Source organism: Micropterus dolomieu, linkage group LG10, assembly GCF_021292245.1.
Source record: "Micropterus dolomieu isolate WLL.071019.BEF.003 ecotype Adirondacks linkage group LG10, ASM2129224v1, whole genome shotgun sequence".
Classification (NCBI taxonomy): Eukaryota; Metazoa; Chordata; class Actinopteri; order Centrarchiformes; family Centrarchidae; genus Micropterus; species Micropterus dolomieu.
Window position 1 is genome coordinate 27,584,632 of NC_060159.1, and position 17,070 is coordinate 27,601,701.

Below are 17,070 nucleotides of genomic sequence, written 5' to 3' on the forward strand. Positions count from 1 at the left end.
ACTTCCAGCTCTCTACTAGTATGCATAATAACTACCTTCTTCATTATCTACATCATCACTGCTATCATTAACATCATCTTATTGTGTTATTTAGTCATTTGTATTAGCGTATTTAAACTGTATGGTTTCACATTTTGTCCTGTGTTTATTACTGCAAGCCTGTACACATATAAAGCATTTTCTCTTAATTATGTTTAGGGCTATAGTAAGACCTGTGAAATTACATTTAAAACACACACTGAAGGCCTCCATTGAAGTCAGTGCTATTAAACTTACTGACATAAACTGTAGCTGTCAATAAAATTCTTGAAGGTGAGGAAGGTTACAGCAGACGTGTATTCATCCTATTATATAAGATGAAGGACTTTTATTTGAGTGTATTGAAAATGTGTATCCTTGTGCGTGTGTGTGTGTGCAGAAGTTTAAAAAAGCTTTTAATCGACATCCATACCTTGGACTGAATGGCGCTCCACAGATACAGTGTGAAGTGCTTTTTTGCATTGATTCATACAGGGGTTCCTGTTTACCTCTTCAGTCACAATTAATCCTCTCGCCAATGACAGCATTACTATGTCCGCTTCATACATTTAATTTTCTTGTCACTTGTCAGTGAAATGAAAGATGCATGTCCTTGTTCCTGTGGCAGAATGCTGACGAAAGATTGCTTTAATCAAGAAAGTGAGCGGTGCTTTAACAAATCATAACATGCTGGTTTCTTCCAGTTTTTCCAGTTGTAATTATTCTAAATAACTTAAAAAGATTCACGTCCAGTTGTCTGCAATGTTTTTAAGAGGAAGAGGAAGTCGGAGAGATAATAGGAAGGACAGTGAAGGGATAGGATTACTGTAACAGGTTGTGTTCATATTGAGTTATACATAAGGCCCTAGTTAACCTAGAGGTAATGATCAAGCCTCTACTTAAGAGGATGTTGGTTTGACCACTCCATACCTTACCCCAGTACCTAACCATAGCGTAACCTGAGCCTAATGCTGGCCTTTGTGCTAAAACTACATTTTAACTCTCAAATGTTAACCTTGTGGGGACCAGACCTTTGTCTCCTGGTGGTTACTGTCTCCTCAATGTAGCTTTGTTTTTAGGGAGACGTCTCCACAATGTGGCTGACTTTCCACATTGAAGCTGTGTTTGAGTTTGTTATCCCAACAGTGTAGCTGTGTTTTTCTTTTGATATGACAACCTTCCCCCAGATTGGTGCAAACTCTATGTACAGACTTATTCTATTAAGCTGACTGATATTCTGTGATTGTTTACTTCCCCTGTAGCTCCACAGACAACCAGCAGCACGTCAACTGTTTCATCTGCTACCACTAACCAACCAGCTACTAACCCCACAACGCATGGTAAGAGCAACAGAGAGTGAAGCCTCTGCTAAGACTGGCAAGATTTACATACAAAACACTAATAAATCTGGGTGGCATAAGTGCTGGTAGGTCCAAAAAACATATAGGATTGGACTCTGGACCATCAGTGTTTAAGGGGTCTGAGTCATTAAACTCTAATGTCATACAAAATTGTTTCCAAATAGGCTGCATACATAATTTAACTGCATGCTTGTGACTGGTATTCAATGAATCAACTGATTCATGGACCTGCTACTAAGAATATCCAAGTTAGGTTAAGAAGCCTGGCTTAACAAAATTTCTCTTAAAATATCATAATGCTTAAACTTGAGCCTTTTGACATCTCTGTAAACGTATTTAGTCTATTTTTATACCACAGCAGCATGAATACTACTTCTAACACAATAATATATTTGACCTGTGTGATATACCTCTTGTGATTGAAAAGGTGTCTGATCATGTTTTGAATTTCTTTGATTTAAAAAAACACCTTTAGATCTTTTAGCATTCTGCTGATAATTTACATTTCTAAAACACTCACCCTACTGCCTCCAAAATGCACAGCACTAAGAATGCTTCTTACTCCTCCTGTCTTATTCTGTCTTTATTCTATCTTCTCCTCTTTTCTCCTCTTGTCTCCTGTGGTTTCGACTCCTCCGCTGCTTCTAGTAACTACTAACCGACCAACCGTGATCAATCTGATAGAGAGAAAAAACGTTGCTATCATTGTTTTAAGCTTTCATTTATCCAGCTTACAACTGCTAAAAACTGAATCCATAAGACAGTCTGGCCTAATCATAGAAAAACTTGTTTTCCACTTTTCATGCTTTGAGCCTTTCTTGCTCTTTCTGTTCCTGTAATTATATATTTTCTCTGATAAGCAAAGAAAAATAGGAACATAATTGGAATGAAAGTACAATTTTCTTATTCTTACACTTGTCGTGAGTAAAGGAAATTAGAGATGGTCATCTGATGTAAATGTGTCAGGTGGTTCTGTTTATTCTACTGCTTTGAGCTTTTGCTGTTTATTACCTTTATTTTATCTGTAACCTGCTTTTTCACCAAAACACCGTCTGGTTTGATTTGCCGTGCCCCGGTGACAGCGGAGGAGTCTCCAACCAAAGCCAGCGCTGCGCCTGCTGTTGTAGTTACACTTCAGCGGACTGAACCCCTGGCGTCCCGGTCCAAGCCTCTGGCCGCTGGTCCAGTAGCTCACAATAGAAGACCCAGGCTTGTTTTTGGATTACCTGTCGTAGGATCCCCTGTTTCTCACGCAGACGGACCTCCAGCTCCTCCAGCCACCGTAATCAGACACACTAGGCCTGCTTTCATTCCCAATCCCCCTGGAAGAGCCTTTCATCGTAGGTCCCTTGCATCCAGTCCGTTGAGTCCTCCGACCCAAGCCCCTAGTCTCCCTGCATCTAAATCAAGACTCTTAGCTCCCATCCCAGGTCCCCCATCTCCACCCGAACCCTCTCACCCTAGACCTGCAGCCTCTCTCCCCAGGCCTCCAGGCCATCGCAGCTCCAAGGCCTCCCTGGGGTTCATCTCCACCCCTTTGATCTGGCAGGGGAGGAAGAGGCCGACTGGAGGAAGACGTCCAGCGGCCACCAGAGCTTCACCCAGGCCCATGGCTCACATCACGAAACCCGCTGCACAGCCGACAGAACTCAAATCCACAGCCAGGCCTACATACACAACACAAACAAATGCATTTAAACACACGGCTGGGTACACGCATGCACCTGGGTTGAAAAATGCAACACACATGCTGGGGTCTGCTCGCTTACGTTCATCAGCTCAACCTACATCACGACCAAACTTTTCGCACCAACCAGTCACGAACAAGGAGACCCCTCCAACCACTCAAGACCCAAAACCCCCTCCTGAATCAGGGGTTTCAGTCTCGTCTCAGGGGTCATCTCCATTGCAACATAGAGATGAGGTATTAGATACAAAGGAATCTTCCTCAGCGGTGGGGGCAGCACCCCTGGCATCCTCATCATCATCCTTGTTGTCATCATCGTCAGCGCTTAGTAACAGAAAGAACAAACCTTTAGCGCCACAGTGGTCGCTGCTGAGCACGAGCGGGGGGGGGAACCAAACAGTTTCCAGGCGTAACTGGACAGACCCCCTGGAACCGCTGGGCGATGAGCACTCGTCAGGGTCCGAGCCGTTTGTGTATGATTTGACCGAGCTCACGGAGCAGGCCGGCGCTTTTAGCTTGTATGAGTTAGATGCTGCCTTCTCCTTGGATGAACCCGCCACCATCCCTCCAACGCTCATCGGCCCTGACACCAAAAACCAACAATCATTCAACACGTCAGACCCCCAAGATGCGTTTATACCTGTCATGCGTCCTCTAACTGCCTCTGAGGGAGGAAGTGAAGTGCTCGCCCAAACAGATATTCATGATGATTTGGAAACCCTAGCGAGTGACTTAGCAGCAGACAGCAAGCTTTCTCTAAACCACTCACGAGATAGACTGGTGCCAGAAGCAGTTACATTCATCAGCAAGTCTCAAACTGTTACTCCAACTTTTTCCCAGACTTTGACAGAAGCTCAGACTCACCACTGGCTTCTAAACAACACTAGTTCAAGTGGACAAAAGCAAGAGGAAATTTCCTACAAACAAGCTGTCACTCAACAACCGAAAACCTTTCAACCAACGCTGCCTCTCCCTGCCCCCTCCCTTTCATCCCTTCTCCTCATACAGCCAACACCTTCTCTGCCTATGGTACAGCTGAGCTCCTCTCCTTTCCCCAAGCAGATATTTTCTTCTTCAGAGCCACAGAAGGAAGACATGGCCCTCATATTGTATTCATCGCTTTCTCTAAGCCCCCTGGACAGTGCATCTGAATCAGACATGACTGGAAGTGATGCCGACCTTGCAGTGGCCAGAAGTAGACTGATTAATAATTTATATATAAGTACAACCATATCTCCCATCGCCTCTCCTTCTCCAGCTTTCCCCAAAACTTCCCCTTCCAACATTTTTGCATTCCCTCTTGACATCCGTCACCACTCCTCATCTCGCCTGCAACCACTTATCCCCCCATCCCCTTCACTTCCCTTTTTGTCAGCGTCCACTCTTTTCACGTCCTCTCATGCCATCCCCCTATCTTCTTCATCATCTGTCTCCCCCGTTGCTCTTACTTTACAAATTCCAACCTCGCCTCCTCTCTACTCTTCTAACACCCTCACTCTTCTCTCATCCTCACCTCCCCGCTGGTCCACCGCCGTTCCTCTTCCACCCGCTGTTGATTCTCAGCAGCCCTTCCTCTTCCTACCCTCCTCTTCCCAGCAGGCCAAACGAAGGCTTTCAGAAACAGAGGGTGTTGGTGAATCTTCTCACGTTCCAGAGTCAGATGGAGTTAGCGGGAACATTCAGCCTTCTGTGTTGTCATCTCTGTCTCTGACCTCGGACCGTAACATCGATTTTGTGGTTGACACAGCATCCACGCTGTCACTTCCTCTCTTTTCTGAAGCCCAAACTGAATCTCAGATGCCAGTTGTTGACAGTGCGTCGCTCCCTGAATATCACTCGCTCTCTGCTGAAGAGTCCTCTAACAATACACCAAAGCCTTTCAGAAGTCGGTTGCCCTACTCCGAGGGTAATCAGCTGCTCGGTACCCAGTCAGATCAGCTCCTCCGTTCATTAGATTTCTTTTTAGACTCTTCCTTCAGTCAAATTCGACCAACTCCCTCAGGATTATCCGTGGAGAATTTGGTATCCAGTACTGCAGTATCCGAGCGGATTGACCCTGAGTTGGGTTCGTCAGTGGTTTTGTGGCCTTCTCCTCATGCAGCCTCAGTCAGCCAGCTCTTGGTTCAATCTGATCAGAGAGATTTGAGCGACACACATACTCTGCCACACGAGTCACATCAAGTGCATCAGTCTGCCACTGGCTTTACATCACTGCCGACAGCTGGCATTTGGGCCTCTGAACACACTCCAGCTCTGCTCCAGCCAAATACTGATAGAACGCAACGTTTGCTCTCTGCTTCTTTGTCTGCTGTTTCTTCTTTGTCTTCAAATCCTGTCCTTTCAACTTCCAGTCCTCTTTCCCATCACCCTGACAGCCTGTCACTCACTGTATCTTCTGAGACTCTTCCTGCTGCAGCTGTGATGCAAGCTGCTAGGATGACAGAACCGATGTTCGGAGAGGACACCGCGGTGTCGTCGTCCTCCTCATCCTCCCTTAATCCTGTGGCTGAGAACTCTCCTCTCTTGGCTCAGACATCTGCATCTGGGTCACAAGGCAGACATACTTCCAGTCTGCCCTTTAGCAGAGATCCATGGAGCCTGCAGCATACAATCTCCCATTTACACACTGACAAACAGGTGAACACAAACACCACCGCTGGTGCTCACTTTAACTCCACCGGCTCTCAGGCACTCGCTGGCTATGACGATGCGTTTAATCACCCCACTTCCCTTTTGTTGAATCCATCTGTCATGGCAACGATCCAAACGCTGGCACTCTACATCAGCCCAAGTGCACAGCTTAGCGCTGCAGCCCCGCAGCACGCTTCGGGGCTGGATTATACGCACCACTCAGGCTTGACACAAACTAACACTGAACACCGCGGCCGTCTCATTCACACCCACGGTTCAGTACACGCACAGATGCACACACATTTGGTCGCTCAGGCACATGTGAGCGAGTTTTTGGGTTCAAGTGAGAAACTAAACTTAAATCAGAGGCCAGGGCAAGACACACAAAATGCAGAGGCACATGTTGATGTTGGGGGGGTGCAGCAGCATACACCCCGCTTTATTTCCTTGGCCCTTACTCCCCCACTCCTTTCGCCCTCCATTTCGCCTTCTCTTTCTCTTTCAGCAACCCCCACACCTCCTTTTCCCTCTCTTCAACTTTCTCCCATCTATCCTGCAGTCCCTCCCCACATAACTGTCTCCTCCCTTCCCCTCTCATCTTTCATCACCCCTTCTCTCTCTCCTCTCCTCCCCAGCTGGGTGGCATTGCCAACAGCGTCTGCCAGCATGGAAGAGGCAGATATTGCGTCCTTGTCACCCAGCTGGCTGACTGCTGAATTCCAGCAGCCCACAACAAGCCAGACCCCCTTGGAAAACCATTTACAGACCTTCCAAAGATCCACCACATACTCTGTGAGCCAATCAATCCGGCAGTTCATCACAGTCATCCACTCACTTCCTCTTGACCAAGCTTCTGCACTCCCTGATGATAAATTGAAATTCAGCCGCTCAAAAACCCGTGACGAGGACGATGTTTTGCCGCAGACTGCAAACAACTCGCAAACAGCAGATGCTTCTAGGTTTGTCGATGGTTCAGTATCATCACCAGAGGCATCAAGAAATCTCACTGCAGCTGGGAAACTGTCTCATCTCTCTGTTTTTTTTGACCCTGCGGATGTTGTTCCAAAATTACATATTGCGGATGAACACACCTCTGTTGAAGGACTGGCTTCTACAGCAGTGAACATCAATGACAATGTTACTCTGGATGTAAAGTTAAATGCTCCAATAGGCCTCCAGCCTAATGAAAGTCTTAACCCAGAAGCTGCCATGAACACTCAAACATTTCCTGTTGAAATGCAAACTACCTCTCCCTGCCCCACTTCTAAACCCAGTTATCGGCCTAGCTCTGCAGTAGCAACACAACCCACTGGTGCTCCAGTTATTCCGAACCCCCTGCCCTCTTCTGGCCTTAATATTGCCTCTTCCACGCCAGCCCCCAGATCTCCAACTGGTTCCTCTAACGATGCTCCAGGTCAAGGCTTCATTTCTGGGTTAGAGGGTCTCCTACCTCCTCGGACTGATAACCACACCGCAAACACAGCGGGCCTCAAATATATCTTCATGTCAAATGCAACCACTGTCGAAAACTCCACTTCAGTGCCAATTGAAATGACAAACACCACAAATGCTACAACTGTGACAGAAAATAGAAGTACAGAAGCATCTCTGGGGAAGATGACAGGCAGCAAACCAATGCCAGATCTCAGTGTGAATACAAGCACATCAATTTTAACTATTTCAAGTTCAAATTCAAGTCCAAGTGTGTCGAATCACAGTCAGAATCAGAGCTCAGGAGTATTTGTGAACAATGACAAAGATGTCCACCTTTCCCCCACGCTACCTGTGGCCGTCAGTGCTCACCGTTTTTTAACCACAAAGAACTCCTCACGAGCGACTCCATTTAAAGCAGGCAGTGTGTCAGACAGCAGTGGTGGCAGTAGCAGCATCAAAAAGTCCACGGTGCGCCCTACGCCCGTGGTTTCAGCAGCCAGGACTGCGGTGCCATGCCAATGTAAACATCGCTTTCATTTTACATGTCTGTGTGGACTGTCATCAGGGAACAGTATGTCATGCAGTAACAACACTGTAGATGTAGAGAATAATAAAACAATCAACTGTACTGACAGTAGCATGTACTGTAAAAACAAATCCATCATAGTATCTTGTATCTAGTCTTAAAGTCGATTTATTTAAAACAGGTGAAAGACTGTTAACTTAAGAAAATGTATTTAATCAGTTGACATATACTTGCATATTGCAATATAAGCTATATGGCCAAAAGTATATGGGCACGCCTGCCCACATACTTTATTGTTCTTTTGGTGCACGTTTGTTTTTCCTTTAGTTCCAGTGAAGTGGAATCTTAATGCTACAGGATACACTGATATTTTAGACATGTTCTTCCAGCTGTTTGGCAACAGTTTGTGTTTGGCCCTTTCCTTTATCAAAATGGCTCAAAACTACTAGCGCAACGTTTAAATAATTAAAAGGTTCACTCATTTTGTGTGGAAGAGCTTGACTGACCACAGAGTCCTGACCTCAACCCCATCCAACACCTTGGAGGCCTTGGAGATCATAGCGGCAGATTAATGACCATGGTTTTGGAATCACATGTTCAACTATCACTTATGGCTGAAATGTGCAGGTGTCCACAGACTTTTGGCCATGTAGTATGTTAATGGTTGATTCAAAACAAACATTTTGAAACTGGTGATCGATTCTATGGATAATAAGTAAAGATTTTAAGACTGAATACATGATTAAATGACTTCTTCAGGTGGTTGGGTTTAGCAGTGTAGTAGCTGTACAGCTGGTTTTCAGCAGTAGTTAGACTCAATAGTTTTTACCTGTACTGGAATGGTAGATCTCTGTCAATCAGGTGAATGGGTCCCTCAGGTGCTGGAGGCTGGTGATTGGTCCGTGATGATTCTGAGCCCTGTGTAGGACATTATAATTGATGCTAGTTGTCCAATCCGACTGTAGTATTTAGCCTGGTACTTGTAGTTAGAGACATACATGCATTGTAGTGCTTTGTTCTCGCTCTGCCTCTGTTTTTACTTCTCTTTTATCTGTCCATCATTACAATTCCACCCCCCCTGTGCTTCTCTGAGTTTTTTAGTCCATCCAGCTTCTTGGTAGAGACGTCCTGCTCTGCTGCTTGTACTCTCAGACAGTAAATAAGAGACACCTCATCTCCATTTTACAGGCTGCTGTGAAATCCAGTGGACATGTTTGCAATGAGCAGCTGCTCCCTAAAGCTTGTAAAAAAACATATCACTAAAAGTCTGCAGCGTGCAGGGTCTCCCACCAGAACTGATGGAGTAGTAGAAAAAAATTCTTTTGACGGCTCAGTAGCATTTACTAACAAATACTGGAGGGACACCTAGTGGCCAATGTGAAGCATGGCAGGAGCGCTGAGAGCCCTAAAATACCTTGTCATAGAATAAATGACCAAAGGAGCTTCTGTTTGGGACATGTAAATAAATAACTCAACACACTGTGTGTCTGCTGTTGGGGAAAATCACACTTGTTTGACAAAATCAGGTCAGGCTCCCTCTTTTTCATGATTGCTGAATAAAAAGTTATTTTCAATATAAAAATTATCATGGAAGTGCAGCAATTTAGAGGACAAAATAATCCATAATTTAAATTTGAAAAGAACATTGAAGCACTCTTTGTATTTTTTGAGGGGATGTCGTACGCTTGACAGATTTTAAAGCCCCTTGAGCAAATTTGTGATATTGGGCTGTATGACTAAAACTACCCTAGTTTAGTGCAGAGGAGATCAGCTGAGCATGCAGATATGTCAAGCTTAGAATTCAACTTATAGGGAGAAAACACTTCCAATGTTAAGTTTATTTTACTTGGAAGGAATCCCTCAGTTTTTGTTGTCATTAGGATTTTAACAGTTCTTCTTCAACTTAAAAGCACTACAACTAACTAAACTCACACATGTTGCTCGATTTCCCTTTCCAATAAACTTATTTTGGACATTACAGACTTCAACATGACAAGAACTTTGTTACTTAAGTTATTTGTTTCACAAACAATGATGTTTTAAATGTAGTACATGTTTTTGGCTAACATGAGTTTTGTGGGGGGGGGGGTGTTCCTTCTGTATGTGGTGAGGTGTCAGACTGCAGGCACACAGATGTGTTGAAAGTGTAAAATGGTGAACAACAGAAACATATTCTCCTGCAGCTTATTCTGATTCGGAACGATCCTATTCAGCAAGAAAACAAATCGTAATGACTGCGCCTTCCTCCTCTGCTGCTGTTATCTGTCAGGCAGCACAGGCCTCCTGATTATTTTACACCGTCAAATTGGATTTTTACCTTAACTCAATTAGCTCCACCCGCTCGATTCATGTCCTGCTATGTGGCACAATAGGTCCATTATATGTGTGAAATAGCACGTGTCAGATTGAGAATGAAGTATTTTTTTCTCCTTCTGTGTCTGTCTTTGCCCTCGTCTTCGTCTGCAGAGAGGCAGTTCTACCGGATTTCTTTTGTGGTGGATGACAGGGGCGCGACGCTGACCCTGGCTGACGTTGAGCAAGCTGCGGCCCTCTGGGTAAGATGATGTAGCCAACGCTGCACTTCACAGTGGCTTTACTCTGGTGATTTATGCAAGTTCAACCTTTGGTGTCCCACAGAAAGCAGCAAGAAGGGAAAACGTTTTAGTGTCTGGTGGAACTTCCAAAACAGGAAAAGTTTCACCGCTCATAAAAAACATGGACTGAAAGCTAGCTGAAAATGTGTTATGGGCCCCAGCTGACCCCCCTTTGGTTATATTATCATTTTCTTAAACACAAATCTGTTTGCACCAAAGGTAGACAAGGTACAGATCCAGCCTTAGCATTAAGAATCGGATCATTTCGTTTTTTGTTTCATCTTCACCAACTAAATTAGAACAAACCAACAGACACACAATAAATCACCGGTCTTTGTGGTCCGGGGCCCGGTGCGGGGTAATGAGGCCTTCACAGGTGCGCAAAACATTGAGGTTGAGAAGGTTTTCGTCCCTCAAACTTTTCTCAGTGCCTCACAGAGTCAGTATTTTGAGACAATCAGTGAACCAGCAAAGTCAGTTAACTTGAGAGAAGGAGTCTTCAAATCATCATATTCAGACCAATAAACATACTGAAAATAACTTTTGTGATAACTTGAGTGATTTCATTGATTTGTTTTCTTCTTACAGCTAAATCAAACGTTTCAGAACTGGAACTATGCAGTCTACATCGACTCCATCAGGTAATCCAGCAAAGGTTCCTGCTTCATTTGTATAACAATGTGTGCGTCGAACACCACTGTTTGCCAATGACTGCTTGTTTTCACCTGCTTTGTCATTCAGTTACTTTTCTTAGGTCTTTCTGATGGTCTTCACCAGTTTCAAAAACAGCACTTATCAGGGTTTTTAATCACGTGACAGCCGGTGTAAGGCAGTAGCATCAGTAAAAGATCTGTTGACCCACAAGCTAGATAGAGATCTTGTCTTGTTGACCTCACAGGTTTATTCTGGTCATGTATAACCGCAGTTAGACATTTTCTTACGTCTTTCTCATTTGTTTCTCTCCAGTGTCCAGCCTGATTTGCCGAGCAGAGGTAACCTGGAGAGGTAAAACATGTTTTTATATTGTCTGTGAAGACGCTCAGTCATCCAGGTCATAGTTATGCAAAGAAGGTTAAAGTCAAGGGCAGCTGGACTTGGTAGAAGACTCAGACAGTCGAACCCGCAGAGGTTAAACAGCTGAACCGAGGAAGCGTCTTCAAGTATCTTCAACCAAGTCCAGTTGCCCTTGACTTGAACCTTCCTTGGATGCTGTTATATTGAAAGTGTTTCTCAGTCTGTTATTGTCTGTTCACATCTTTGAGTCTTTCAGCAGCTCATTTGACATCAGTGTCATCTCTTGTCTCCAGTTACACGTGCCAGGCCCTGCTGGTTTATCCTTACGGCAATCGGAGTCTGAGTGAAGCTGCTGTGTCTGCCACGCTGTCCAGCAGAGAGGGGCTCATGGGTGCCGGTCTGCAGATCCAGCCCGATTCCACCAATGTCAGATTAATTGGTGAGGAACTATGTAGTGTTATATTCATTTCTTTCATTTAATATACAACAGATCAATGCTTAAAAAAATACATCTCCTGTTTTCTGCCTTCAAATGATTCTCTTGAAGTAACGAACATCAGTAGTCGCTCTGTAGCACAGTAGATGTGCAGCCATGTTATTATCACCCTGTTCAGTCTTTCTGGCTTTGAACACACGCAGATTCTTCCTCTGCATCTCACGTCCACGTCTTTTCTTTTCTGATTTATTCCCTCTGTTGGTTGATTGGGTCCCATTCGCCCTCCGTCTGGAGTTTTGTTACCTGTAGATTTCTGTTGTCCAGTTTCATGCTGCTTGTCTTCTTGTTTGTGTTTTGGGACTCTCCTCGATTCTCGGGATTAGTTTGGCACTCTCGTTCATTTTCTACATTCTGTGACCATTTAAATGTGAAATGACTAAACTAACTATATCTAATAAATAATAGCAAACTGTCCGGGGGAGAGTCTAGTGCACTACAACTGGCCTCAGACCAGACCCACCATCACTCAGTACCTGCCCTGCTTCCCCAACAAGGACCAGATGGCCTCCAGGACCTGGTAACACACACACACACACACACACACACACAGATTTTGTACTAAATCAAGGTTTTTGGTAATATCATTTGTTTGGTTTCCATTAATGTCGAATGAAAATCCATTTGGAGAGATCAGAGACTTTATTTCGATCAAACGTTTGTTGTTATGATGTGAGGCCTGCACCACGAAGCAGGATTTGAGCTTAGCGAGGTACCTTCGTGGTTAAATCTGGGTTTTTGGGACCACGACGGTGGTTTACTTCTTACTGCAGTAGATCACCGTGGTAACTTACGCTGAATCAGCTCTCTTGGGAAATGACATCTTACTTCATACTTTTATTGGCCGCTTTTATGTTTGCTGCGGTGAAGTGGAGAAACTTTTCATCCTACAGACACTGATCGGAAGCCTTGTAAGCCACCAATGTAGGTTTTTACAGTAAGCCCACTTACTGCTTTGAAATTTGCTCCCAGTCTGTCACAGCCGTTAAAATAAATGGGTTTCATATTTCTTATGTTATAAGCATACAGTTTGGTAGGCCTATTAAGTTCAACATTTGCTTTAGGTTAGTAGCTATCTTGCAGTAAAGAGACTGCATGTAGCGCCCCGCCTTTTGCGATGTGGGCGCAGGTAACGTGGGATTAATGTCTTTCGACCACCGTTTGAGAACATTTCATGGCATGAATGGATTCTTCGTTTTGTTGCTTTAAGAAGTTAATTTAGACAAATGTTATTCAGGCCCTGAGGCTTTTATTGTGGAAACGCTGACACACAGCCGAGCTGAAAGAGAAGAACACATCAACACATTCATATTATAGGACGCGCCTGTTCGTTTAGACATTCACCTTATCGGCAGCTGTCTTACTTATTTATGTCAGATTTGTCTTAATATTCCAGTTTGCTCTTTGTAAAATATGACGCTGTGATGTCAGTAGACTTGTTCATGTCTGTGATTGGTCATCTGCTGCTAACCCTGCCTCTTTCTGATGAACGCGCTCATGGCTGGATTGGGAAACCCTGGGTGGACTTACCGAGTTCATAAGCAGCTTCGTGTGACCGCTCATCCTGGTCACCGTTAGGGTTAGTGAAGCCAGATAACGAAAACAGATCCTGGGTATGTTGAACTTGCTTCATGGTGCAGGGCCCAGGTCAGGTGTCTCACAGTGGATTTGGAACCGGGTCTCTCACACCCAAGGCATGTGCCGCTGCGCCATCTCCACCCACCACCACTTCTTCTGGTCTTTATCAGTGGACGGAGTTTGCTCACTTGTCGTGGAGATGAATCTGTCAAAATCTAAGCTCAGAAGCTGTACAAAGTTACACATTGATGTTCATTCTTTAAAAAAGTTTGACAAAACTACAACCTATTTAAGGGTTTCTGTTTCTCTGAATCTAACCAGACCTTCCAGTATTTCTCTGGCAGAGCGAGCAGCGCCGCCTCCTACAGCTTTCCAGATAAACTCTTTTTTTTTTTTACTCATTTTACATTAATCATAATAAAAGCTTGTGTCTGACTTCGGCTTCCGGGGCAACTTATCATTTAGTATAGAGAACTCTCACGAGCAGGTTTCTGTAAGTTGATTTTCTCTCTAATATTATTCCACTGAGATGAATGGAAAGAAATTGATGACTTGAAGGAACAGTTTTCACCATTTTCCATATTATATTGCTTTTTTCCACAGTGTAGGTTCAGTCGCCATGCATTAACTGACATACACAAATGGCTTTTCATTGCTCTTTTTAAACACTTTATTGTGCTTTAATAAGAATGCACAAAATATCCAAATGCATGTGTATGAAAATTACTTTTTTAAGAAAGTCACCAGTCATTGTCGTCAGAAATTAAACCTGTTTGCGGCTCTTCATTACACTCGATTGCAAACTGCAGATTTAATCAGGATCAACTTGATCGCTGACATTTCCAGAACAAGACACCCTTGTGATCTAATTTGCTGAGATTTCAGGAGCAGCGTGCACAGCGAGGATCTCTGCAGTAACCATTGACAGTCAAACAATAGCTCCGTTTGCCCTCGCAGAGAGCTAACAGATGGCCAATTTCACTTCTGACAGAACACACTGGCAGCAGGAAGTCCTTATGGAGGCTTGTTTGTCCACAGGGTGGAAGATACTGTGTGAATACAAACTCCAGAGTCTGATGTTCAACTACTATTCTTTTCTTCCCCGTGAGATTTTACACAACCAAAGTTATTAATGCAGTGGACCTGATGTCTGCAGGTCCTTGAAAAACCCTAAAATATCTCAAATAGTGGTTTTATTATTATCCACAGCACTAATTCTTCAGAAAAACAACACAGTCACCACTGCTGCTCTTTCAAGCCCTATTAAAACGGTTTTATTTTAATGAATGAATGAATGCCGGCCACTTCTATCTAGTCCTTCTTTTGATGGCTGAAACTCAGCTCTACCTATACAGATGCTCTGGTAGGTTGTCAAGTCCTGCCTTGGATTATATACATATACTGTACATATATACAATAAATCAATATGTCATCATGCTCTCTATTTCTCTGTTTGTCAGTTCGATCAGTGCACAGAACTACTCATCCTTCTGGTCAACTCCAGACTCCAGTAAATGCACGAACATTGCCACCATCCCGGTGACAGCAGGTACGCTCAGCAACCAGCCTGTTAGATCCTGGTTACACAAGCTGCACACTCACTACTTTACATTGTAGCAAAGAGTCATTTCTTCAGTGTTGTCACATGAAAAGATAGAATCAAGTATTTACAAAAATGTGAGGGGTGGACTCACTTTTGTGAGATACTGTAAATACAACAGAAACCCAGGACTCTCCCGGACAATGCAGTGATCATATAGTTTTACGTTTGGACCACCACTTTCGGTTATTTCACATATTTGTTTGAGAAATTGTGTTTTAGCCATCATTTTGGCTTTAAATGCAGCAATACCCATGAGCCTCAGCCGCCTTTGCCTTGGAGAAAAATCCAGTCAGAGGTGTGTTTTACTCGTAGGTAACTTATCTCACAAATTAGTTTGTGCACGAGCTTGTAGCGTCGACCTTTTATCAAAGAACCAGATGTTTTCTGATGCAGTTGTTCCTATTTTTAACCAGATCAAGCCGATCCAAGCCGTAGAATCTCCTTACCACTGCACTTATCAGTGGTGGAAGAAGTACTAAATTTTCACACTTAAGTGAAAGTACAGATACCACATGAAAAATGTTACTCGAGTAAAAGTAAAAGTCATCCAGTATAAACATACTTGAGTAAAAGTAAAATAAGTACCTGGTTTTAAGTAATCAAAAGTAAAAAGAACTACACATTCAAATCTATTGATCTTACAAAAAGCAATCAGTCTTTTTAAATTCACTCAAGACAGGTTAGAGTTCAGCAGTGTAAGTTACAGAGAATCACAATAAGGAAGAGGATATTTTCTATACTGCGGGAGGATTAGCCCACGTTATTGCTCTGCTGTTGTGTCCAGAACATGCAGACTCCACACAGAAAGGCCGGGACGACCGGGGTTTGACCCCGCGACCTTCTTGCTGTGAGGCTGTCCACTGGACCACCGTGCTGCCCAATTATAGATATTTTCTATATATTAATGTTATCGGCTGCATCAGGCCCATTCAAACTGGCTCCTCCAGGTTTCCTTCAATACATTTTCATATATAAAACCGTATTTATAAAATGACAGGGCTCGATATCTGAAGCTTATTTACTGAGATGTGCATCCATACTGAAAGTTTACTTTCGTGTACGCGCATATGAACGCATTTCCACGTGCAATGCAGTATACTTTCCCGAGCTACAGTTTATAAATTGTGGCCCGTCGGCGTTTATCAAACGTAATCAAAATTTGCATTTCACATGCGACTCAGCTGCACATTAACTTAACATTACTGTTATCTGCTGACAGACTTTGAGAGGAGAGAACACGTTTAATAATAATAATTAATAATAATAATCTTTATTTGTAGAACATTTTTCAAAAACAAGTTACAAAGTGCTTTAACAAGTGTAAAGACAATAATACCCAAGAGACAATAATACAAAAATAGTACAAGATAAAAGCATGAAAACATTGAAAAGACTAAAATACACGTTTAAGTAAAATACAATAAAATAAAAGGGATAAAATAAAGTCAAATAAGATCGGGAAAGGCTCTCCTATAAAAGTATGTTTTAAGAAGGGACTTAAAAGAGTTCACTGACTCTTTTAAAGTCAATTCTAAAACATACTGGGAGCCAGTGTAATGAAGCTAAAATAGGAGTAATGTGGTCATATTTCTTTGTTCTGGTTAAAAGCCTGGCAGCTGAGTTCTGGACAGTCTGGAGTCGATCAATAGATTTTTGGGTTAAACAGGTGAAAAGGCTGTTGCAATAATCCAGGCGTGATGAGATGAAGGCGTGTAAAATGGTCTCAGTGTCCTTAAAAGTTAACATGGATCGAATTTTTGCTATATTTCTAAGTTGATAAAAACATGATTGAACAAGCTTTGTGGTGTGCTGCTCGAAATTTAAATTACTATCAAACCAAACACCAAGGTTCTTTGCAACAGGCTTAATGTGATTTACTAGGGAACCAGCAGATGGCAGTATTTGATTTGCCATCTGCTGGGACCCGATGACCAGGATTTCTGTTTTGTCTGAGTTCAGCTGGAGGAAATTATTTGACATCCATTTTTTAACTTCAGTAAGGCAGTTGTTAAGTGAAATGAGCATTCCAGGGTCATTTGTGTGTCATCAGCATAAATATGAAAAGAAATACCATGTTTATGGATAATATGTCCAAGGGGAAGCAGATACAAGGAAAACAAAATGGGTCCTA

General features: G+C 43.3%; 1 protein-coding gene across 8 annotated transcripts in view; it reads left to right on the forward strand.

Annotated features, from left to right (window-relative positions):
- The window catches only part of adgrg6 (adhesion G protein-coupled receptor G6), a 116,384-nt gene that overhangs the window by 63,560 nt on the left and 35,754 nt on the right, over positions 1–17,070 (forward strand). For 6 of the 8 annotated variants that reach the window (XM_046061041.1, XM_046061042.1, XM_046061038.1 and 3 more), the window contains 7 exons: positions 1,281–1,358; positions 10,124–10,212; positions 10,840–10,892; positions 11,218–11,256; positions 11,559–11,704; positions 12,167–12,278; positions 14,797–14,885. In XM_046061041.1, the coding sequence (XP_045916997.1) occupies positions 1,281–1,358; positions 10,124–10,212; positions 10,840–10,892; positions 11,218–11,256; positions 11,559–11,704; positions 12,167–12,278; positions 14,797–14,885 (606 nt within the window). The remainder of the gene's footprint in view (positions 1–1,280; positions 1,359–10,123; positions 10,213–10,839; positions 10,893–11,217; positions 11,257–11,558; positions 11,705–12,166; positions 12,279–14,796; positions 14,886–17,070) is intronic. The other 2 variants (XM_046061044.1, XM_046061045.1) reach the window with 1 other exon arrangement.